This window comes from Takifugu flavidus, chromosome 18, assembly GCF_003711565.1.
Source record: "Takifugu flavidus isolate HTHZ2018 chromosome 18, ASM371156v2, whole genome shotgun sequence".
Taxonomy (NCBI): Eukaryota; Metazoa; Chordata; class Actinopteri; order Tetraodontiformes; family Tetraodontidae; genus Takifugu; species Takifugu flavidus.
In genome coordinates this window covers 198363-222045 of record NC_079537.1, presented here as the reverse complement: position 1 = coordinate 222045, position 23683 = coordinate 198363, and the positions used below count along the sequence as shown (strand labels likewise).

General features: G+C 40.0%; 3 protein-coding genes across 12 annotated transcripts in view; all 3 read right to left on the bottom strand.

The window, feature by feature from the left end:
• Positions 1–4189, bottom strand: part of LOC130514479 (RNA binding protein fox-1 homolog 2-like) — a 45887-nt gene extending 41698 nt beyond the window's left edge. For 5 of the 8 annotated variants that reach the window (XR_008947003.1, XR_008947005.1, XR_008947004.1 and 2 more), the window contains exon 1: positions 3475–4188. Coding sequence is in view for 3 of the 8 variants with exons in the window: in XM_057014086.1 (XP_056870066.1) it covers positions 3475–3723 (249 nt within the window). In the remaining 5 variants the exon portion in view is untranslated. Of the gene's footprint in view, positions 1–3474 lie in introns of all 8 variants that reach the window. The other 3 variants (XR_008947002.1, XM_057014085.1, XM_057014084.1) reach the window with 2 other exon arrangements.
• Positions 4190–10312: 6123 nt separating this feature from the next.
• Positions 10313–12889, bottom strand: si:dkeyp-69e1.8 (uncharacterized protein LOC100001340 homolog). Its single transcript, XM_057014046.1, has 3 exons — positions 12758–12889; positions 12345–12463; positions 10313–11864 (listed from the first exon to the last, which is right to left on the bottom strand). Exons 1-3 carry the CDS (start codon positions 12786–12788, stop codon positions 11034–11036), a joined length of 981 nt encoding a protein of 326 aa, XP_056870026.1. The 5' UTR covers positions 12789–12889; the 3' UTR covers positions 10313–11033.
• A 587-nt stretch (positions 12890–13476) lies between these two features.
• Positions 13477–23672, bottom strand: hmgxb4a (HMG box domain containing 4a). Of its 3 annotated transcripts, XM_057014045.1 has the most exons (14): positions 23521–23670; positions 23035–23101; positions 22032–22168; positions 21327–21402; positions 20851–21222; positions 20644–20760; positions 19251–19454; positions 17830–18005; positions 17567–17648; positions 17127–17191; positions 16958–17054; positions 16721–16884; positions 15913–16035; positions 13477–14060 (listed from the first exon to the last, which is right to left on the bottom strand). In XM_057014045.1, the coding sequence occupies exons 2-14, from the start codon at positions 23036–23038 to the stop codon at positions 14016–14018; spliced, it is 1662 nt and encodes a 553-aa protein (XP_056870025.1). In that variant the 5' UTR covers positions 23039–23101; positions 23521–23670; the 3' UTR covers positions 13477–14015. The 3 variants fall into 3 exon arrangements, 2 of the variants coding, with proteins under 2 accessions (XP_056870025.1, XP_056870024.1); XR_008946994.1 differs by having other exon boundaries at positions 13477–14135; positions 15851–16035; positions 20644–21222; positions 23521–23672; XM_057014044.1 differs by having other exon boundaries at positions 20644–21222; positions 23521–23671.
• Positions 23673–23683: the final 11 nt, after the last annotated feature.

Below are 23683 nucleotides of genomic sequence, written 5' to 3'. Positions count from 1 at the left end.
GATGCTATTATGGATGCAGGTTTGCCACGGAAGAGGTTTACTGTGGAAGATGCTCCTAATGTGCTTCAAATGGAGCTCATTGTCCTTCAGTGCAATTCAGAAATCAAAGCCAATTTCAGGGAGGTGAGTGGAAAGGCAGACAAGCTTGGACAATTTTTGAGAGAACTGCCCCCCCCACCTTCCCTGAGCTTTTCAGGATGTTCAAGTGGAACATGTGCCTTTTTGGCACAAATCTGTGTGAAAAGCTTTAATAAGTCAAAGTACAGATCCAAACTTATTGAGGAGCATCTTCAAGCCATACTGAGGGTCTCAACTGCTTCGTCCCTGAAGCCAAATGTGGCTCAGCTGTGTGAGAAGCACCACTGCCAGGTCTCTCGCAGCAAGGAGTAGGCAAGAGAAGCCTATGTTCTGAAGAACCTGTTCACGAACTGTTAATGATAAAGATTGAGAAGATTGGATCGGTTGCACTTTTTTTTGGAATACCTGCGGCCCAGCCTCGCCCAGACTCTATCTCCAGAGGCCCCCAGGTAAGTTGAGTTTGAGACTTTTGGGCTACAGTCTGCAACAATAGTGATTAATAATTCAGTCATTATTTTTACTGAGTAATGAAATACAGGTATACTTGTGACGGACCACCTCTGGTGGTTGCCCAAAGGTTTCTCCTGTGATATGCAAGTCATTGATCGGATACCAGCCCCCTGCATCACCATGCTGAAGTGTCAGCAAGGAAGATTTTGGACCCTGAATAGTTCCTACCATAAAACCATATATTTGGTGCATAAATATACTTAACTGATTATTTTTATGAATGGCTATCTGGTACCCTGTGACTTAGCTTCTATGATGAATTGTAATGTAAAGCCCAATGACTGGTCAGGACAATGCTGTTTAAACACAACAAAAAAATACCTGTGTCTGTCATAGCATGGTGTTTATCAAACTGACTGACTGACTGACTGACTGACTGACTGACTGACTGACTGACTGACTGACTGCGGCCTTTGCTGCCATCCACCATGTTTGTTGTTGTGAAGCTTCTTCACAAACGTCTTCCTTGCACATAATTATGACAATTATGATGTCAGAGCTGTGTTGAATTGAGAAACAAACTCTGGAGATGAGTGACACTGTCAGTGCAGCCTGGGAAGAATAACCTTAAATAAGAGTATAGCAATAAAGAAATCTGACTAAATCTGCATTTTTTTTGCTTCAATCAGCTCTCCTTCCAAAAATAATACTCTGTCATCAGTGGTTCATACCAACCCTCCCTAGTCCAAGTCCCCACCACTAAATATTCAGGCCTGAGAAACTGATCCTTTTGCTTAATGCCCTCTTCTCGAGAAGCTCTGATCTCATTAGCATGACATAAAGCCTCTTTGCTGACAGTGATAGGACAAATCAGCTCTCCAAGATAAAGACACACAACACTGTCCGACACCGGTCTAATACTGTCTAAAGATGACACACAGATGGCATCAACACAAAAAGAATTGAAGCAATATATGATGTGAAATATAAGGAGAAAAATAGGCTACAAGGATGCTAACTCACTGATTTAGTGTAAAGACAAGTCAATTTTAAATATGGTGGAGAAAGAAGGGAGAAAAAAGCCTGCTAACTGATTGAGAAGTGAATGGAATGCATTGCTCTCATGTATTAAAGCCCCAACTTATATTCAGCCCAATGGGCCAAAATTTCTCCAGGTTAGGCTATCAGGTAAAAATCCAAATAAGCCTTTTGTTGCATCCAATATTACAACATTAAATTACCACATCATTCCAGCATGTGACCTTCTTTTCTTTCTATTTATCCTCAAATAAAGCTCCATCATTTAAAAGTCACCTCTTCAGTGTTGTGAATTGTGTCCAGGCCTCTCACATTTCCCAATGGTCCATGACCAAAACAAATGCCTCTGGAAAGCAGAGCCATCACATTTTGTTTCCCTGCTCTATTCCATCATTTAGTGCTATCATTCAAACTGAAATAATACAAGAAATGAGGAACTAAAGTGCCCTTGGTGCAATAAAATTCAAACAATATACATCAGTAGTAGTCCATACCAGACAGTCAAACATTAAACAATTAGTAAATACATAATTCTGTCAATGGGAGCCAAACCCCTCCAGTCTGTCCAACTACAGTCTGTTGTCTGTCTCATAGGAATTCTCTGAACTAGGTACAAAACCCTTGAATTGGTAGAGGAAAAGTCACATGTTCAAGGATCCATTTTAATAACACATCTCCACTAATAGATTCTGAAATGGATCTCAGAAAAAACTTGCATTCCCTTATTCTGAAAATGAAAAACTAAAAGCAGAGAGCAATTTGTTACAGAAAGACTATAAATGGACAGTGTAGATTTTTGCATGTGTGTTTCTTCTGCCCAAATACTGTCTGCCTGTTAGTGAAGAGTTCCGAAGCTATTCATCCATCCTGTGACATTACAACCGACGAGTAATGTGAATAACCCCAATGTCACATAGTTCACCATCCCATCCTCTTTCCTGGGAGAGGAATCCTTGCTAATTATCAACTGCACCACCAATTTACAACTTGCATGTGGCTTCAAATAAATAAATCTAGTCATGTTTGACATTTCATCACAAAGCTTCTTGGATTTTTTTGTGACTCTGCTTGTATTTTATTATTTGTGCATGTCCTCTGTGAATTATTACTTTTGGAAAAGCTAGATTAAAACAATAGTCAATAACAGTTCTGGTTTATGTACACTGTAAACACATGTAAATATATGTTAAGAATGATCTGGGGAGAAAGGCTCCTTAGGTTTATGGTCACATACAATGTTCAGCCATTGGGCAGCAGGAAAGACTCAAGTCAATAAGGAGGTGCTAATAAGGAAGGTTCCCCAGAGAAGCTTCTCTCCTTCTGGCTACACCACAAAAAAATGCCATGTTCTTTGTGTTTGGTTGCAGTCATCCCCCTCCCCCAAAACCTATCTCCCTGTCTTTCTCTTTCAACACCTAGCCACAACTGGGGTTGAGGGGATTAATACACATGCATTGGCTGTCATCACTAAATGCTATTTATCAGCTGGGCATTAGGTTTTGTTTAGCATTATATAGAGGTGCTCAAACACTTCTCTGGACAAATTTTGATTTAGAGACAGTATGAGAACCCTTTCTTCACAGTGTCTTCGCAGCCATGGAGTCGGATCACGTTACCTTTGTATCACTCAGACTCTCATGAAAAGAGTGTGTCCCTTCTCACTTGATGCAGTTAATTTCAATTTGTCGTTGTGATTTGAGTAAGCGGTAACCTATTGCACACTGCAATGATAGATGACATGTGTCGGTCGGTAAGAGAAACGGGCCTATCAGGGGAAAATATGATGCTTTAAAGGACCATGGAATTATTGGAAAACAAAACGCAGTAGGTGGTTCGAATATGCAATAAGTCGATGTCCGATTACACATATGTTTAAATTTCACGTCATATGCTGAATGGAAATCTTACCTGTCCGACGTCAACACTGACGGTTCCGTCTATCCTTGGTCTTTTGCACTCCGCCCCGGCTAAGTCCGTCAGAGGAGCGGCTGCCTGAGTGTCGGGCTCGGGATCTCCTCTCTTCATCCCGCGTACAGTTGTCGGAACCCCGCTTGCGCCTCCTAAGTGTTCGGCCGTTGTGTCAATGTCTTTTTCCCGGTCCATTATTCCCCGAGTAACGGATATGATTATAGAAGGAACGTCGGTCGACATTAACATTGGACTGCCCCCCCAAAACAAAAACACATCGAGGAGATATTTTCCTCTTTCAAATGAAAAAAAATAATCGCGAATAGTATCTACTCCAGTAATGATCACTGCCCGACGGCTGTGTGCCTTATGAGCTAATTAGCTAGCTCCGGTTAGCCTACCAACTAGCATTACATTCCGCTAACAGTGATTCTAAACGTGGCTCGGTGAGCGCACGGTTGCTGCCAATAATGGCAAATTTCTGAGAATTTGCGGTTTTATCCTCAGCCTGCGTGAACGATCGGACCCCCTCACTTATTGCATTTAAATCTATCTCTGTCAGAATCAGCTTAGACGTTTCCACCAGCCTTTCCCTTGTTTTCGGTCCCTTTTTTTTAACTCGCCGTCTGCCTTTTCCTTCGCGACGGTGCGCTGTGTTGTATCTTGGCGTGGGGAGCCGACTACCGACGGAGATCATCCCCCGCACACACACGCCCGCACAGACTGTCAGTTGTTGGTGAAATCCATCAGTTCCAATGCAGAAGTGCGTTTGCTTGTATGTGTGTGGGGAGAGGGGGTTTACGAAAGAAATCAGGATAATTAAGTTAATAGTTGTTCTTTTGATATTGCTCTTTACGTTTAGACGTTTAGACTAAAATGTATATACTTTTCCTGTTCCACACCTACACCAAACCAGTAGTGACCTGTGTAATGGTTGAATAAAATATTGTATTTATAGTATAATAATCACAAATGACATAGCCTAATGTCAACTTTTAAAATAACCACAAAACTGAAGTGATCCAAACAAATTTTGCCGCTAAACAAGGAGAAAAGAAATGTCTTCAGTGTGTATTTCTGTATAAAGGATCTTTCCTTCCTCAATACAGTATAAACTGTTTTAAAATTATTATAACTAATATGTAGTTAATGAGATAGATAGATAGATAGAGATAGATAGATAGATAGATAGAAGATAGATAGATAGATAGATAGATAGATAGATAGATAGATAGATAGATAGATATAGATAGATAGATAGATAGATAGATAGATAGATGGATGGATGGATGGATGGATGGATGGATGGATGGATGGATAGATCAGAGAAAATGCACAGCACAAAAATACATAATAAAAAGTGTTAATGACATATGACATCAATAAGAGACCACGGAGAACCCAAATCTAGGTGTGCAATGCTTGTAGCAGCATACAATTAGAAGGGTCTGAATAATTGTGTCAGTGCAATATTTAGCTTTTTCACATTTTCATGTAAAATTCTGCTTTCTCTTGACATATTGGGCATTAAGTATATGACAGAATATATGAATAATGTTCCCTTAAAATTATACAACAACATAAAATTTAACATTCAGTTTTATGTGGCCGTTTAGTTGGGTCTGATAAATCTACTACATTTGCGTGTACATTTACCCTGTTAAACCTAAATTACATATTCTATCCTTTTTCTATGTTGAGTTTTTGTTTTGTTTTTTTAATTGCCTTTCTGAACCACTCAATACCGCATTTTTGCAATCTCGCTTGCGGTCACACACTGGCGGGAGGGCATAAGAGCGACATCTATTGGGAAATAATCTGTACTACACATTGACAAGGTTTTCCTGCTTTTTCTCTTTCTCTTTCGACGCAAAGCAAAGGCTTTGATTTTGGTTATGTTCAGCTCCAGGATTTTTCTGCTGCACCATTCTGCGACCTCCTATATTTGCTCTCTGTGGACGGAATCATAACCTCCCATGATCAGGCCAACAGTGGTGTCATCGGCAAACTTGGTAAAAATGTATAAAAATGCATACACAAATGTGCAAACTAATCAAATTACAAAAGAGGAAAAGGGCAGTCTGTCAGCATTGTGAATCAATTATATCTTTATCCCTACTTGTCTTATCCATCCAGTAGATCAGGTGGATATTGGCCATATTGCTCGTTCAGATAGCATTTGTCCACTCCACATCACACTCCACATTTCATTACTTGAGTCCCACTCCTTGACTGCCTTTTCAACCACTAAGGCCCAATGAATACTCTTATTTATGGTGACTAAATTTAGCAATGCTCATGGATAAAAATAATAATAATTATGTCAAATCCCTGATTGATCCAACTTAGATATTCTTAGAATGAAGCAATAGGGTTGGTGCTGATCAAAAAATACTGTGGGGCCACTTAGAAGGCCTATATGAGATGCACAATCATTTCATCTAGAAGACAAAATAACAGAAAGAAGCACAAAGCAAGCCAAAACTGAAATTAAAATAAAATGAGTAGAAGAGGCTTACTATAGAGCGATGTCTGAAATAACTATGAGCGAGCTTAAATAATATAAAATGCACTTAATAACCTAATTACAAGGAAGTCAGAAAGTTATGACTTATTTGCTAAGCATAAAGTACTATAGTAAACCAGTAAACCAGATTATTTCTCACATGCTTGGCAAAAAATGCCAAAGTGAAATTCATCACTCATGGCTTAAAATATTCTATGCTAATTTGTATAATTCAGAAATTCACTTGGACAGGCTTAGAACAGGCTAATTTCAAATGACACTAACTGGAACCCCAATTTCTCAATAAATTAAGCTATTTTTTTCATTTGATTTAATTTAATTGTTCTAATTTCTTTCACGGGTTCCCAGTGGAGATTTTTAAAGCTATGAATAAAAAAATGAATAGCCTGATACTCAGGATCTTCCAAAATAATTAGACAGTATCGATGTCCCAGAATTTATGTCGAATGCCACTATAATGCTATTTACAAAGAAAAATCAGGATCCAGAGTTATGTTCATTTCAAAGGCCAATTAGTCATCTGGGAGTGGACTACAAGGTAGTATGTAAAATGCTATCTCTGAGACTGGAGCAGGTTCACGGCAGATGCAGATCAAACAGGTTTCATTAAGGGTCAGCACTCCTACCACAACACCGGTTTTATTGACTGCCTGGCCTGAACTTTAATTGGACACCAGGTATCATTGTTGCTGTGGTTGCTGAGAAGGTATTTAATCGAAAACAGAGGGCATATTTAGTTGAAGTGATGAGCAAATGTGGATTTAGGTCCAACTTTTCTCAGGTGCAAGATTACCTTAATCAAAATTGATCTCATCATGATGTTTTTGTCAGACAAATATACGCCAACTCTCCGTGGATTGAGCAGGAATTATAGATTTGTAGAGCTTCCCCTCTTGTGAACCTTTTCAATAGGCACACGATAAATCTGCCTTCTATTTTGGAAAACAATTATTTTCTAAATTTCAGGGACATGGAACAAACTAAAGACCATATTTAAGAACAGCCACCCATTAAATATTTTACCAAAATTGGCAGATAATCCCGAGGTATCACTGCAGGGAATGTGTCTGAAACTTTCTGTGGCAAAATGCTGGTATTTACCAGATTTATGGTCTACAGATTCAGTAGAATCCTAGAGGATTTAGTGACTAGTGACTGTAAGTTTTCTCAAAGAAGCTGGTTCAACAGCAGGGGGGCCTGTTTGCTAAAGATTTGGCCACCCATTCTACTCTAAAAGATTCTAGGACCCACGTGTAAACCAGCAGTGATCTATTGGCATGATAAATTGCTATTAACATTTTCAAACAGGATGGAGATTTGCCTCTAAGGACCTTGTAGGTCAGTAAAATAATTTTGTAATTTATTCTGGATTTAATGGGCCGCCGTCATCTTGTCAAGCCTTGATGGGACATCTAGCTTTTCAGTTTAAGGTGCTCTGGCATTCTGCATTCTTTCTTGGTAAAATGTAATGAAACTGAGCTGTATTAAGTTTGTTAAGTTTGTGTTTATTGTAATCACACCATTTACATCCCATCTCTGAGCCTCTTTTCTGAATCTCCAAGTGTGACTCTGACCTCATGGAAGGCGTTAAAACTGTTTGTTCAGCGAGTCATTGACAATGAGGGGCTCCCAGTTCTGGCTGGCGCTGTGGGGAGAGCATTGGAGTGGTGTCACAGCATTGGAACGTCTGTTGGGAAACATATTGCTTCACTGCATGTTTCCACACAGGCTGGCTGGCCAGGCAAAAGTGGAGGAGAAGCAGAAGAGCTACCCCATCCCAACAGCAGCCTTAAGAAGTGTTCTATACACCTGTTTAACCCTGGTGAGATCATCTAGTGGTGCAACTCTTTACAGAGGGTCTTCTCCCAAGGGAGTCTTGACTGCCCTATGCACCACTGGGTTCCACTTATCCTGGATCTCACAACAACATCTTCCACTAAAGTCTCGCACCAGCACCATTTGACGCTAAACCATGGGCCTCCACCCAAAAGTCTGGTCATGATTGCTCTTCCACCACTCTGCAGCAGCCTTTAACCTACCACGAACACCTTCAACGGCCAGGTGCACCCGGGCTCGGTTCTCCTGCACCCAATCATTTACAGATCCCCTGTACAATACTCTCCCCAACAAATAGTCACCTGGAGGCCTTGGTAGACCTCTCTACCAAGCATGAGGAAGTAAGGTGACTCCCCAGTCAATTGGTGGGAAGTAGTGTTGTACGCATACAGCAACTGAGGGAGACAACAGTGCCAGTTGCTCTTTCAAGTAGAGGGAAAAGTGTGCAGCAAATTATGATATGTACGGTTAAATCGCTCACGCTGGCCATTACCTGCTGGATAATACAGGGTCATGTGAGACTTTTTGAGCCGGTAAAAGCCTCTGAACTGTCGAATCAGCGAACTTTCGAAGTTGCGGGCATGATCCAAATCAATGCGTGCTGGGATTCCAAACTTGGAAAACCACTCTGTGCCATAACCTGGGCCAGAATAGAGGCCCTTTCATCACATGTGAGGACAGTAAAAAAAATGTCAGTAAAATGTCCAGCCCATTGCAGGTTGGATCTTTCAGATAATGCTGTAGCTAAATTTAAGGAAGCGATCCCTGTGCTAATCCCAGGAGCACCGTGTGCCTCTCCAGGGATCAGTCAAATTATCATACTTAGGGGGTCGTCTAATCGTTAGGTCACATCTTAGCTATGCTGTTATAGGCCGAGGCTGCTGGGGTCCAGAAACATGATCACCTGACAGGCCTCTGTCACCCCCTGGGTCATGGCTTCCTCTTCCCTCCTCTCCTCTCCTCCTCCTGATCAAGTAGACTAGTAATGCTATTTCCTGTGTAGTTTTTCTGCCCCCCCTTCTGTATCCATTTACAGGTATCGCCGCCTTCAGAGCTGTATACTGACCTCCAACCCTGCTGACCCACTCAACCAGCAGCTTATTCAATTCAATTTAATTCAATATAATGTATGTATTTCTATGCTCTATGCCTCTACCTCTCCTCTCCTTGTGCAGGATTAATTAAAAATAGTTGGTTACAAGTAGTATGGGGATATCCTGTGTATCTTTATCCAAACATATCTTTAGCAGTTATTAGCTGTTTCCTGTCTGTTTTAGCAACTGTATACAAACTACTTGTACATCAGCTATATATCATTATTGCCCAGAAAGTTGGGCTAAAACATTTTTTACCTCTTAAATTATGTTAATTTTGCTAATGTTTTTATCTTCTAAGAATAAAATATTTGAAAAAACATATTAAATATTGTTACTCCAGGTTTGTGCGCAACAATAGGCAGAGTAAATGGGACAAAGTAAAAATCGGTCAACTTTTCCTCAGGCACCACAAAACAAGGGAATAGGTTCCCAAATAAGAATTATATTAATTTGAATGCACCAATTTGTTGTTTGATTTTCTGTCAACATTTAATGGTCTTGAAAAAACAGAAACTAATGTTTAACATAAAATCCGCTTCCTTCTTTGTAATTCAGGGTGAATATGTGATTGAAAGACCAGATGGGACTGTACCCCAAACATACGTATGTGTTCAGGGAGTCTGTTACTTTTTTACTGCCTGTGTATTGCCCACCTCACGGCCATCAAGGTGGAGCAATGAGGCCCACCATCCTTCCCATCAGGCAGCTTCCTCTGAACAGTGGAATTCACATCATTTATCCGTGTATCCTTCCTTGGTGTCACCCTTGACTGAATTCTAGGCCGCTTGGAGTCGTGACAAGTTGGGTCATCGTATTTAGAGTCATGATTTCTTTTCTGCCCAGTTTTCAACTGGCTCTCTTGGTTCTTCTGGGGGTTTTCACACTGCGACTGTAAAGTCTGTCCATTTTTCTTGCTGGCAGTAACCTCTGGCTTTTTAGAGGTAGGCTCCACCCTTCAAGACAACAAATACTTGACTTAAATAATTATCTGACATCCTGCAATTTTTTCAAATGGATAAATCAAGGGTTTTAGGACTGAAATGAAGGATCTTTGTGTAGACTTACTCAGTGTTTGTCAGAAAACCATGGCCTCTGTCACCCCATTGGGTCATGGCTGCCTGGTTTAATGGGCTATGGCGAAGACTGCGTACTCTCGGACATTTCTGAAGAAACTATCTGTTCTCAGAATGTTGTGGCCAAACACATTGTAACAGGAATAACCACAACCTTGAGAGGATGGTGAAACAATAACTATTGAAGAATAGTATGAAAAATAATGAGTGGACTACAAATGGAGTCAGTGCTTCAACAGTCACCACACAGACATATCCAAAGTCAGAGGGATCTCACTTGGCATAAGGACAAAAAGAAAAAGAAGTAGAAAGCACACTTTATTAATCCCACAGAGGAGAAAAATAATGTTTTCACACTTTGCTATGCACAAGATACATGCAGTCCTACATTACCATAAATAAATCATGATCATTTAGGGAGAGGTGCGAGTGTGGATAAGATGCCTTTGAAACCCTCCAACTCCCAGCTCAGTAGGCTTCACACTGAGCTAGCACCACCTCTGGACTGTACAACAGTGCCCTGACTGACAGCGTAATATAAATATATACACTAATCTTCACCTGAAGAAAACAAGGACAGAACCAGAAAAACAGCTGATAGATAGATGGATAGATAACAGCAGCTCTCCAATAAGGGATGTGTAGCAAATATATAATAAAATGTCCAATAATATCATAGCTAGTAAGAACATAAGTTGATACAAATTTAATTAGGCATTTGGCAGGTATGCTGTGTTATACGGGTGTAATTTTTTAATGAATTCTTTTGTAATCTATCAGTCCATCCACTGTTCTGCAAAGTAGTCCCAGGTAGTTTTGGCTTATTTTTCATAAATAAAATTAAATCATCATTTTTAAAACTGCATTTTGTTGTATACTTGGATTATCTTTGTATAATACATTTTTCTTGATGATTTAAAACATTCAAGTTAATGTAAATATGAAAAATGATAAATTAATCTTATTTGAGATAAACAACTGTTTAGCTGTTGAAAAAAGGGATTGTTGATCAATTCTGTTATTAACTTATTTATTTTTCTGGGTTCTTCTCCTCTTCACCTCAGTTGCCACTGACCCCAGGGTGGCCCCCATCATTCCACCCAAAGGTCCCCCAACGAAGAGACCCACTAACGCTCCAGCCAGGGCCTCTTTTCTTATGAGAGTAGGTAGCCAACGCATCCAGCCCATCAGTTTCTCCCAGGAGCTCCAAAAGAAGGAGGTCGTAGAGGGAAGAGGTGAAATATTTTCAGGGAGGAATATACAATGCATATCTAGGCTCTCAAAATCTATGGTCTGCTCTGCCTCTTCTCTGACTGCTTCCAGTTCTTCTTCTAGTAACTCATCCTCTGGTGATATCACCAGTTTCTTATCCTTGATTATTTCTACCTGTCTTTCTCTCACTCTCTTCTCTAACTGCTGGTACAGAGGACAGCTGAAATGTTGCCCCCCACTTTCCTTCACTACTTTTTCCACCTTCTCAACCAGCTCACAAAAAGCATCGTCTGCTAGTTCACTGTGGGGATCCAGGATATGGTAACGGTTTCCACATCTTCTCACCAGCTCCTGCACGTCTTTACGCCATGTGCCAAGGTACTCCTCCAGGGACTCATCTTCATCTAGTTCCACAGTCTGGGTGAAAATTATAAAAGAGCACTGGCTGACTGCATTGGGTCCAAACAACTGGTCCAGAACATCCAAAGCCTGAGCCTCTCCATTGCATGGTTGTTTCAGGGACACACAAACCAGAAAAGCATGAGGTCCAGGGGTAGATAAGTTGAAGAAGGACAATATCTCTCTTTTTTTCTCATTTGGGCCAGAGTCTGCGTTGAACCAAGCCAGACTAGAGACAACTATCACCTGCCATTAAATGGAAGAACCATAAAATTAATATCAATGGCTTTTTGGAAACATAATGCTCAAAACTCACATTAAACTGATGTTAAAAAATGGTGTTAGATAGCACTAAAAACATTGTACAAAAAAATACAAAATAATGTTCATTTGATGTTCTTTGTGGACAAATATAGAGGTCAAAGGGCTTTATATGATATGAACATGAGAACCCTATGACAGCTATTACTTTGAAAAATGTCACTTTCTGTATGTGACTTATTTGATTTTGATGTATTTTTGGTTTTACTGTCCAGACAAGCAGTCCACAATAGTGGAATATCCATTATATACATTTGAATTTTTTGCACAACATATCCAAGAAAATTAAATCTCATACTTTAAAACTATTTTTTTTTCTCATCATCTTTGAATTCATCATGCTTAAGTGTCTAAGAGAGAAAGAGACACTGAGAGAGAGAGAGCGAGAGAGAGAGAGTCTATTGCCTTTTTTCCTGCAACCTCCTTTGTGTATTTGGCCGGGGTAGATTTGCCATCCTGCTTCTCTTGAAGGCCCAACATGGTGCAGGCTGCTGATGCCTGGCCCAGTAACACCAGTCTCAGTTCTGTCAGAAAACACCACACGTACATAAATGTCACGTGAATGTAAGCGTGAATATGTACTTCCCGTTGTGTAAATGATGACTCCTTCATTAATACGTTTTTCATCACCTTCTAATAATAGTTTAAACATTAACTTCTGTAATACCGCGCATTTAGTCAAAAAGACACCGCCCTGTCTCATCTCACTTCACACAAATATGGAGACAATTATTTAGATGTTAAGGCCCCTTTCATTAACTTTGAACACGTTTATAAGTATGAAGCTTAAGTAAGAGAGACAGCAGTAGTGAAGTTACCAGAGGGAGACCCCAGCGCTGCCATTTCCATAGATTTGTTTGTGGTGAGCTCCGACGCACTTCCTCGTCCTCTGAGGCTCACGTCGCCCCTCTGTGGCAGACTACAGTGGCGGGAACAGCGCCCTCGTGTGTTGGAGGGCGGGGAAGCCCTTTGCTTGGTCCCCAGGAAAGCACCTCACCAGTCTGGTTGGGTTTGCCGAGTCTGCAGATAGAACCTGTTTCTGGCTTGCTTTGGTAAATAAAGCTTCTTTTTTTTTTAATTTTTAAAAAAATCTTTTACACTTGTGACCAGTCAGCAGCATTCTTATACTGTGTTTGTGCTAGGAAGGTTACCAGAAAATGGATCAATAGATGAAATTGGTTTTAAACAGTTATAGTCTTTGACATTTGAAATGAACACCTTTGCATTATTTTGTTTTCCATGAATACATGTATTTCATTAAAATCTTTTATGCCTACATTCAAAACTGTAGTTGGTATGTGGTTGACTGTAAATGAATTACTCAAAGTTTGGCTTCAATTTTTGTTTGAAATAATGTACTTAAAGCCCTCCTAGAACAAGATTTTTTATTTTTTTTAAAAGAATGGTAAAACAACAGAATTCAAAGCAGTTAGAACTGCTCTTTTTGTATATAATATCAGTGTCTGGAAAATGCCTCATGATGCCTTATGAGTAGGAGTGTAGGGATACTTCCTTTTCCTTCTTTTCATGAGTCGTATTACAAATGTGACTAACTTTTAATGTTTTGTTTTTCACAATAAGTAAAAATGAAAATTAAAAAAAAAAAATACATGGCAAGTTTCTTCTTTTTGAACTGGGCAGTACAATTTCAAATACATAAAACAGCAAGGAAGAACTGCAATATATACAGAGTCAAAGATAAAACACATAATGGGCCAAACATATGTTGATTATGACCAAAATTTCATCAGACTTAAATGTACACTTCTGTTAAAAACATTTTGCCGTATACAAAATGAAAACTTCAAATGCATACATACATACATACAGTAAAGTACTCATTCATACCACACAATACAGTATAGTAACTGTAAAATCTAAGCTGACTCATCATAAAAAAGTAAAGAAAAAATTCTTTTTGAAATAAACAATTTAAAATTTAAAAACCAGCACAAGTTCTAAAAATAACCTCTAAAGGATCCTGATAAAAGAAAAAATCCATCTTTTGAGGTCCCAAGCAGTGACATTTACGAGCCGTAGTTGAAGTAAGGCTTTGACTTCAGCTTCCATGATTTTTCAGAGTCCAGGCATGATGTAAGCAATGTTGTCCAATGTGGTTGACTAAAAAACAGATAATGTTCAGTTACAAAACAGCTCCTTCACCTTAAGAAATAAACCACCTATCAATCAATCAATCTTTATTTATATAGCGTCTTATACAATCAATATTGTTTCAAGGCGCTTTCCAGAATCCCAGGGCCTGACCCCAGACAAGCAACAGTGGCAAGGAAAAACTCCCCTTTAACAGGAAGAAACCTTGAGCAGGACCAGGCTCATGTAGGGGGACCCTCCTGCTGATGGCCGGCTGGGTAAAGAGAGAGGAGAAGGGGGAGGACAGGTAGAGGATAGGATAGGTAGGAGAGGGGTAGAGGAGAGGAGAAGTAGAGTGAAGGGGAGGTAGAGGAGAGGAGAAGGAGGAGGAGGGGAAAGAGGAGAGGAAAGAAGAGGAGAGGAGAGGAAAGGAGAAGGAGGGGAGGGGAGAGGAGAGGAGAGGAGAGGAGAGGAGAGGAGAGGAGAGGAGAGGAGAGGAGAGAGGAGAGGAGAGGAGAGGAGAGGAGAGGGAGAGGCACAGAGCACAGAAACACACACAAAAAATATGATGCACAATCACTTCAGTGGGGCCGGAGGTCATTATACAGCTCCGAGGGCGGCGATACCTGTAAATAAATAGGGGGGGGGGAGAGAAGCAGAAAAACTACACAAGAATCAGCATAACTAGTCTGCTTGATGAGGAGAGGAAAGGAGAGGAAAGGAGAGGAGAGGAGAGGAAACCATGACCCAGTGGAGTGACAGAGGCCTGTCAGGTGATCATGTTTCCGGACCCCGGCAGCCTTGGCCTATAACAGCATAACTAAGATGTGACCTAACGATTAGACGACCCCCTAAGTATGATAATTTGTCTGTCTATGATAGTAACTGGAACTACTGAATTAGTAACAATAAGCTTTTTCAAAGAGGTAGGTTTTGAGTCTGATCTTAAAAGTAGCGATGGAGTCAGCCTCCCGTACCTGGACAGGGAGCTGGTTCCATAGCAGGGGGGCCTGGTAGCTAAATGCTCGGCCCCCCATTCTACTCCTGGAAACTCTGGGAACCACAAGTAGACCAGCATTCTGAGAGCGGAGCGGTCTATTGGGCTGGTAAGGTATCACTAGCTCCTCCAGGTAGGATGGAGCTAGGCCTCTGAGGACCTTGTAGGTCAAAAGAAGGGTTTTAAAAATTATTCTAAATTTAACGGGCAGCCAATGAAGCGACGCCAGTACAGGAGTAATATGATCTCTTTTGTCAATACCTGTCAGAACTCTGGCTGCAGCATTTTGGATCAACTGGAGGCTTCTTAAAGAGTTGTTTGGACACCCTGATAATAAAGAGTTACAGTAGTCCAGCCTGGAAGTAACAAATGCATGGACTAGCTTTTCAGCATCATGCCGCGTCAGCAGCTTCCTGATCTTTGTGATGTTCCTCAAGTGAAAAAAGGCACTTCTAGAGACTATTTTAATGTGTGAGTTGAAGGAGAGATTTTGATCAAAAGTTACTCCTAGATTCCTCACAGAGAGACTAGATGTTAATGAGATACCATCTAGAGTGATCATGTGATCTAATCTATCCCTGAGAGGTTCAGGACCAAACACCATGACCTCAGTTTTTCCTGGGTTAAGGAGGAGGAAATTTGAAGACATCCAGGACTTTATGTCTTTAAGACAGGTCTGGAGCTTCACTAACTTCTCTGTCTCCTCGGGTTTCATGGATAAATAGATCTGAGTGTCATCAGCATAACAATGAAAATGTATCCCATGCTGCCGAATAATGTTCCCTAATGTTCCCTAAGTCATTTGCCCTATCAGGCAAATGACTTGCTAAACAAATACAAGTCACATATGATAAAAAGTCACGTATGTTAAAACTATTACCGCACCAGAACATTGCGAGGGCATCCATTGAGCTGTGGGATCTGTGCAGTGAGACAAGTCAGTGGCCCTAGAGCACACAAGATGGAATCCAGAAGAACTGACAGACTTCCAGAAACTGCCACCATTCCCTAACAAGAAAGCAAAAATGTTCAATTCTAATGTGCTCTCATAATGCTCAGGATTATAAATACTTTACTAAAGCTGTGAAATGAAAGCGATATTAGATCAGATTAATTACAGGGTAGTTGTGCTTTAATTCTGATAAAATGTTTTCATTCTTTATTCGTTGTGTTGAAATTAAAAGCTATTGGAAATGTATGTAAGGCAGATTAATCCTATAATTTTTTTTTAACAAAATAAACCCATCAGCAGTGGAAAATGAATCTGTATTAACGCATTTCAGGCAGTTTTTCCAAGTTGAGTTACAGTCGCGCATGTCTATTAGGAAGTTGATCCAGTAATAATAGGCAGCAGAAGCAACTGTTACAGATGGAAGAGGCTAACCAGCATGTTGGCCCTCTCCATCTACAAAAAAATGCAAGACTAAACCGTTACTATGACATAAAGTATTGTACACACCTCTGCAGGACAGAGTTATCATTTCATTGAAGCAATTCCATTTTAAAATACATTAATGGTAAGTCGGCATTCTGCTAGCACTTACTAGCATGTTGTCTGTGTACTCACGCAAAATTAAACCTTGATTACCGTAATAAAGACTAAAATTGATATTTCTTCATGATTAATCAAAGGCAATCCACAGCATCCCTGTGATTAATCTAATTAAAATACCCCATATATGCAGAACTGTACCTCCGTCTCCTGTAGTCTGTGCCCAATCAGAGACAGAGACTCTCCCAAGAGTTGCAAGTGAGCTGCTGCATCAATTGGATCGACTTCTGGGGCTCGTGCAGGGGACAAGGACACGGTGCTGGATGTCTTGTTTACAGGCACAATACCTGTTCCTGTAGCTGCAGCTGTAATGGAAAAAACACAACTAACAGCAACCACAGGAAGAGTGATAATTATTCCAGATGGGTTTATAGATACCTTTGTTTTTGTTGTCAGTCACGATCTTGTGCTTGACTGTGGTTGCCTCAGCTTTATTCTGTTTGTGCTGTAAATATTGAGCCTTCTGTCTCCAGACCTGTACAAACACAAAATAGTTTCATCTTGATAAAAATACACCACTTTTATCTAATTATTTACAAAAACTTACCAATTTATCTTTCTCTGGCATTGCCTTCCACACTTCTGCTAATTTCTTGCTTAGTTCACCAAATACTAGAAATCAAACAGAAGGTACAACAGTATAATTTGGTTAATTAAAGTTACTGCTATTCAAATCTAAAAGTAGATTTTATGATTTTAAAAATGACATTAAAACTCAAGAAATTATTTTGCAAGGTTTAAGTTCTTAATTAGTCTGAGATACATCATGTGTACCACAGGGAATGTTTTTAATGTTTTTACTTTAATCATTCTTTAAATAATTTATCTTTACAACACTAGTACAACACTAATATTTGAAAACAACTAAAATTACTTGGATCAAATGATTTTAAACTAAATACATTGCAATATAACATTGAACCAGAGTACATGTAATTTAAGTCATATTCTTTGTTAATTAGTATTTTCACGAGTCATAGTACCCACCTAGTCCTGGCTGTTCTGCATTAATATTAACTCTGTACTCCTTACAAAACACCTGATATGCTGATGTGTTCTTCTTCTTGGGCTAAAATGAATGGAAAGGAAATGATCAAAGGAAAGAGAACATTAAACAAAGAAAGACTTATTTTTTGTCGTAAAAATGGGAATCACCTATACAAATCAACAATGACATGACAGTCTTTAATGTAACATCCAATGCAGAGGACCATCACTAGCAACTTGAGTGAGTTAGAAATGCTACTCACCTTGTCTTTTTCTTTCTCGCGCTTTTCACGGTCTTTGTCCTCTTTTTTCTTCTTCTTCTCTGTCATTCCATCAGTAATTTGATGGTGATGTGGAGAAACAGGTGTGGTCATAGCAAACATTGGGCCCACAGTGCCATGCATAACAGCAGGATGGGAGTGTCCATGGCCCCTCAAATCTGGCCAGAGTCACACAGAGAAAGCAACAGTGATCAAATAATGGCAGGATACTGTCAATCTATGGCTGAACAATAAATGTTGACCACATCTGTTATGATCACATCTTGAAATAAAGAGCAAACTACAACAAAACAATAAAAAACTAAAATATAACTGAAAAGTAATTCACACATATTTCAAAATAATGGAACAGCCATGCCTTGTGCATTTAATTTAACAGCATAAATATGTATCCATCTGGAATTGGTCTTAACATCAGGTGAGACAAAGCTGGTTCAAAATGTAAATCATGAACATATTGTATGACTGACTTTGTATACTTTAATCAGTTTCTATTAATGTAAATACAGTATATGGTGGTGTGACCTAGTCCACTCAGTCTTTCTTTCTAAACCTGGATGTTTATGAATCTGAATCAATCTATATAAATAAAGATTGATTTGATTTGAATACCTGTTTCTATCCAAAAATTACAGAGAGCAGTTTACATCCCTGTGCCAGCTCATCCAGGGCCCTACATGACCTGAACACTGACAGAAGGCCTGCCAAGGTTTGTCTACATTGGGAATTGAACTAGGAATCTTCCAATTCTCAGCCCAATGTTCTTCAACTACCTCCACCTCTATAAGAGTGTTAAAGCTTTGAAAATATTTTCCAAATAGCCAATTAGTTGCAATGTTGTGAATCCATGTGAATCCACTTTTTCTTTGAAACAAAAAGCTAGCGTTATGGTTCAAGGATGAAGCAACATATATTAGTTATCTGGAATCAGGCAAACAAGTGCAAATTTTACCACACTTAAAGCACTTATTTAACTAAATAAATAAAAATAAAATTCCTGCTTGATCTATCAAAGGGTTTGAAAAATGGGAGACAATAAGTTGAATCAATGTCAGCACTCCTGATGGGATTGGTCCTGTCTTTCAGATGTTGTCAGTTTCTTTTCCATTTGTTAGGGCCTAGACGAGAGGTTGTTAGTACGAAGGGTACAGGTTGAGCCTCCAGTCTGACGGCCCTTTGTTAGCTGGCCTGGAAGGCAGACCATTCTCTTTTTCTTTGGGCTAACCTCTTATCATTTGATAATACCTTGAGCTTTAGAGAATCTTCTCAGTCAATAATCAGTAATCATCATTAATATAATCCAAATGGTAAAATCTTAACCTTTTGCTGCTTTATATGTCTTTTCAGACTGCAAAATCACTTATTTTTGACCCCACAACAGCCAACAGAGGATTTAACGTCACCTCCAAATCCTTTACTGTGCTTCTTGTCCTTTCCACTTTTCTCTTTTTCTCTATCTTTTTCTTTGTCCTTTTTTTTCTTGCTTTTCTTGCTCTTCTTCTTCTTTTTCGACAGGTGTGTGTATGAATCATCTATGACCAGTTCACCAGCTTCCAGTTCCCCTCCAGATGAAGAACTCACATCAGCAATGCCACCTCCATAATGACCTTTAAGTTAAGGAACACAGACATGAATATGAACAACACTCCAAAGCATTTATTAATATATCGTTTGCAATGTCTTGTGTGCAGACAAGCAGATGTTGGCAAATGTAAACCTGAGTAGAAACCTGAGTTTTTGAGATGTCCACTAATTTAAGAAAACAGCTGAGTGAAAAATGCAAAGACTTTATCACATACTCTCTTCCTCTTCCCTGGTATGACTGACACTGCACACTTGGCTATCTTTATCTTCCATGTAGGGGACTCTAATTTGCACATTATGGAGGAAATATTGGCCTTTAAAATCAATGCATGGGAAAACAAGAAGAAAATATATGAAAACATATGTCAAAGTGTTACCCACATGAAACTGCCCTTGGAAAAACTTATTGGACTTACAACAGACGGAGCACCGGCGATATGCGGTGAGAAAAGTGGACTAGTGGGAAGGATGCGGGTAAAGGCGCAAGAGAACTGCACAGGTGAGTGAACAACATATCACTGCATCATACACCAGGAAATGCTGTGCAGTTAAGTCCTAAAAATGGAGCATGTAATGAGCAATGTCACACAAACCATAAAGTTTTTCCAGGTAAAGGTTTAAATCACTGGCAGTTTCAACCTTTTAGGAACTGTGTTTGCCAAGTCAGGGGAAATTTTCCATAGCTTTTAAGCTCAGCAAGGAAATCTGTCAGTTCATGTCGAGTAAAGGAAAAGACTCCACAGTTTTGCAGGATGAAAAGGTGAAATATGAGTTGAGCGATAACAGCTCATCCCAACATTTTAAACCTTCCGCTCCACTTTGCATTTTGATGATAAACTGAGCGCAATGCGCACCGAGTTTGCAATGGTGTTTTAGTGATTTTGAAGTGTGCTTTGAGTTATACAATTGAGTTTTACACCCCTGTGACTGGTTATTAGATCTCCATTAAGAAAGCTTAATAATTAATTAATGGAGATCAGCGCAAGGGGTAATAGTAGAATATGGTGTGCTTCCTTCTATTTTTTAATATCAGTGACATTCTTAGTGTATTTTGCATTCTGAGTATTTTTGTCTGCTGGCATTCTATTCATGATGATTTTAATCCAATCACTAAGTAAATAAAGTGGACAAATGTGCCCTTTTATTGAAAAAAGCACATCTGCCTCTACACAAGCCTTATATTATTTTACATCATAAAAATAATGCCTTTACCTTCCACTTCTACTTCTTTCCCCACTATAGGTAGCGGATCTCGACTCTGCAGGAATTTCTTCTTGGGTGATTTGGAAATCTGCAGTCGGTCTAGGTCCTTCTCCTTCTTTAGGACACCTTTGGGTGAGTGAGAAGTTAATGAGAATCCCTCCATTTCTTCTTTCTCCGGTGACATTATGAGTTTCATCTTTAACCCATCAGCCTCACGTAATGTCAGTGACTCCTCTTTTGGCATCCCACCATGGTACAAAGATGACTTGGTGGAGGAAGAATGTTTCTTGAAAAAAGAATTTGACGATGAAGCCAAAGGGCGGGAGTGGGAAAGGGAATGGCTGCCTTTGCTTCCAACACCGCTGTCACGTTTCTGGTCCTTTGAAGAGTGTGAGGAAAAAGAGGGGTAAGAGGGTTTCTTGTGAAGAGGGCTGGGGTCGGAGCCTGTGGCCAGTGGGGACGTGATGGCCTGTAGAAGACCCATTGCCGTGTCTCTTGGGTTCAAGGATGATGGGGATGAGATAGTAGGGGAATGCTCAACGGATTTGTGCTTTTTCTTGTGGGAAGGGGGACCTGAACCATCATGGTCTGACACCGAGTGAAAGAAAAGAGCAACAGTTACTGAAACTGCATTAATATATATATATATGTGTGTGTGTGTGTGTGTGTGTGTGTGTGTGTGTAAAAGTCACCTCTGTAATAGTAGTCATCGCCATGTTTTTTTTTCTTTTTATGCAAGTCTCCACCAAGCAAGAACAGTTCCGAATCCTGTTGTTGAAAAGACATGCATCACTTTACAATTTCCACTGTACACTTATTTTAAAAATGTACTTTGGGAAAATATTATCATTACACATACACAGGCATAAAAGCCTGTGATTTGAATAAACCCACTATGATAAGCGCAGAGAAGTTTTTCCGGGCAGAAGAACCTTTCCTTCCCTAAGAAATTCCTTCATTACTCACCACTGTCTCCATGCTCACCTTCTCTCTCAGCATGCCTGGTGTCCACCCTCAAAATGGAGCGAATTAAGCTGCAAGCACAGAAGTTCACACTTCTGCACTCTATGTGAGGGGGTAGGCTACAACAGGACTCTTACACAACAGGACGCCTAACCCCTAATTTGGTGCCCTTCCACTACCACTTCAGATCTGACTACCCGTTTCCATGGATCTTGTTTCACGAAAAATCAACAGACATAAACCAACGATCTTGATTGCAATGAGCCTGTTTGGATTAAAGTTCTTAAAATCGACAAAAAAGAATTCAGGTATGCTTGTTAATTTTATTCTGATGATTTCTGTCTAGTTAAGTATGGTTAAGATTTCAAGTTCAGTTACTATAACTGTCTTCATATTGACCATAATATTGAATTACAAAGTTGCTCTGGACCTACTTTTAGCCGTTTCTTCGATGTTTTTCGGACTTGAGCAGCAATCTCCTCTTCCTCCCTTAATAAGTCCTTGTATGACCGCCTTTTTTCTCTCTGGCTACGACCAGCAACAAGGCTTCTGTCTCCTTCCATCCCCAGCTCTACATACAAAATACAGAATGTTATTGGTTATATTAAATAAGCTAAGTGTGTAATTCCATTTAAAACACAAGAATTTACTAATTAAAATAATTGTTAATTATCCGTCCATTTCCGCTTATCTAGTATCATGTTGTAGGGGCAGCAAGTCTGAGCAGGGACAAAGAGACTTCAATCTCCACGAACACTTCCTCCAATACTTCCAGGAGGATTCCAAGGCATTCCCAGGTCAGCTGAGTGGCATAGTCACTATGTCCTGGCTCTTCCTTAGGGTCTCCTCTGGGTGGGACATGCCTGGAAAATCTCCCGAGCAAGGCATATAGGGATCATCCGTTATAGATACCATAGCCACCTCAGCTGGCTCCTCTTGATGTGGAGGAGCAGTGGCTCCTTGAGGCATCCTTGCCTCACTCCTCAACAAGAATCCAAGGTACTTAAACTCTTCAAAGAGAGGGAGCGGTGTGGCCGGAGGGGTCTACTAATCTAAAAGACCACTGTGAACGAGGGATGTATATTTATATACCGTATGAATCCCTTTTCACAATAAGTTCCAAGACTACCATTAATCCTGACTCAATAGTCTGGTAAAACCTGTTAAAGCAGGAGCATGTTTGTAGTCTCATAATTAGTGATGTTGAATGGCTACTCCTAGGAATGATAAAATAAAGAAATAAAAAAAACTAAATCGGGGTTCAATGACTACACTGTGCATGGTTTTCTTAATGTGAACTTAATAACTTTATATTAAAATACAGAGGTTTGTAGTTCTTTCAGAAAATGCTCCCAGAAGTCACCGGTCATTTGTATACGAGTATCTGCTATTGTCAAAAACTATTGTCATAGAAAATATTCATGCAGTCACGTTTACCCATTCCTCCTGTGCACTTGAGCTCCTCGAAAGCAAGAAAACTGCCCCTTGCAGTGTTGACCTAAAGCTGAGATGACAAGAAAGAACATGACACAAATGTCCCATAACTGATTAAATAATTCAGCAATAATTCACACTTAACTCAAACGAAACAGCAGCGGTGGAGCAACTCTATAGGAATGACTAAATGGGACGCTAAAATAAGTCTAGTCAGCAGAAAAGGAAAAGATCGCGAAACATTTCCCTTGCACAGACCTGATTAAGTGATTACCTACACAGACTATCATCGTCGTAAGCAAAGGCGATTGTGCGCTTCAGCAGAGCAGAACTCAGGAAAGGTCGAGGCTTTCTTTTACAGCTAGGCCAAGGCGCACAAACACTGCGACCCTTGGGCATCTACGCCTGCTTTCCCACACAATAGTCAAATATCTATGCTATTAATAACATAGAAAAGAGCGCAATGGCGTGAGCAGTAAATATGTGTACCTCTGAGGCGCATCCAATGTCCTCAGCACATCTTCCACCGTCGTCGAACAACAGCGAGCTAGTGTTGGGAGGAGCTTTGGCGCCGTAACCAACCATTGCGGGAGGAAGGAAGCCATATTAGCGCCGTGCACACACTGTGCATCGAGAAGCATTAGAATCATGT

Coding starts and splice junctions, on each gene's coding strand:
- hmgxb4a (XM_057014044.1), bottom strand. Junction 19,455..20,643: donor GAAAGAAGTAGAAGTGGAAG/GTAAAGGCATTA, acceptor CTTAACTTAAAG/GTCATTATGGAGGTGGCATT. Junction 16,036..16,720: donor ACAGACTACAGGAGACGGAG/GTACAGTTCTGC, acceptor CTTTCTTGTTAG/GGAATGGTGGCAGTTTCTGG.
- si:dkeyp-69e1.8 (XM_057014046.1), bottom strand. CDS start 12,788: ATGGAAATGGCAGCGCTGGGGTCTCCCTCTG. Junction 12,464..12,757: donor AGCGCTGGGGTCTCCCTCTG/GTAACTTCACTA, acceptor GTTTTCTGACAG/AACTGAGACTGGTGTTACTG. Junction 11,865..12,344: donor AGGAGGTTGCAGGAAAAAAG/GCAATAGACTCT, acceptor ATTTAATGGCAG/GTGATAGTTGTCTCTAGTCT.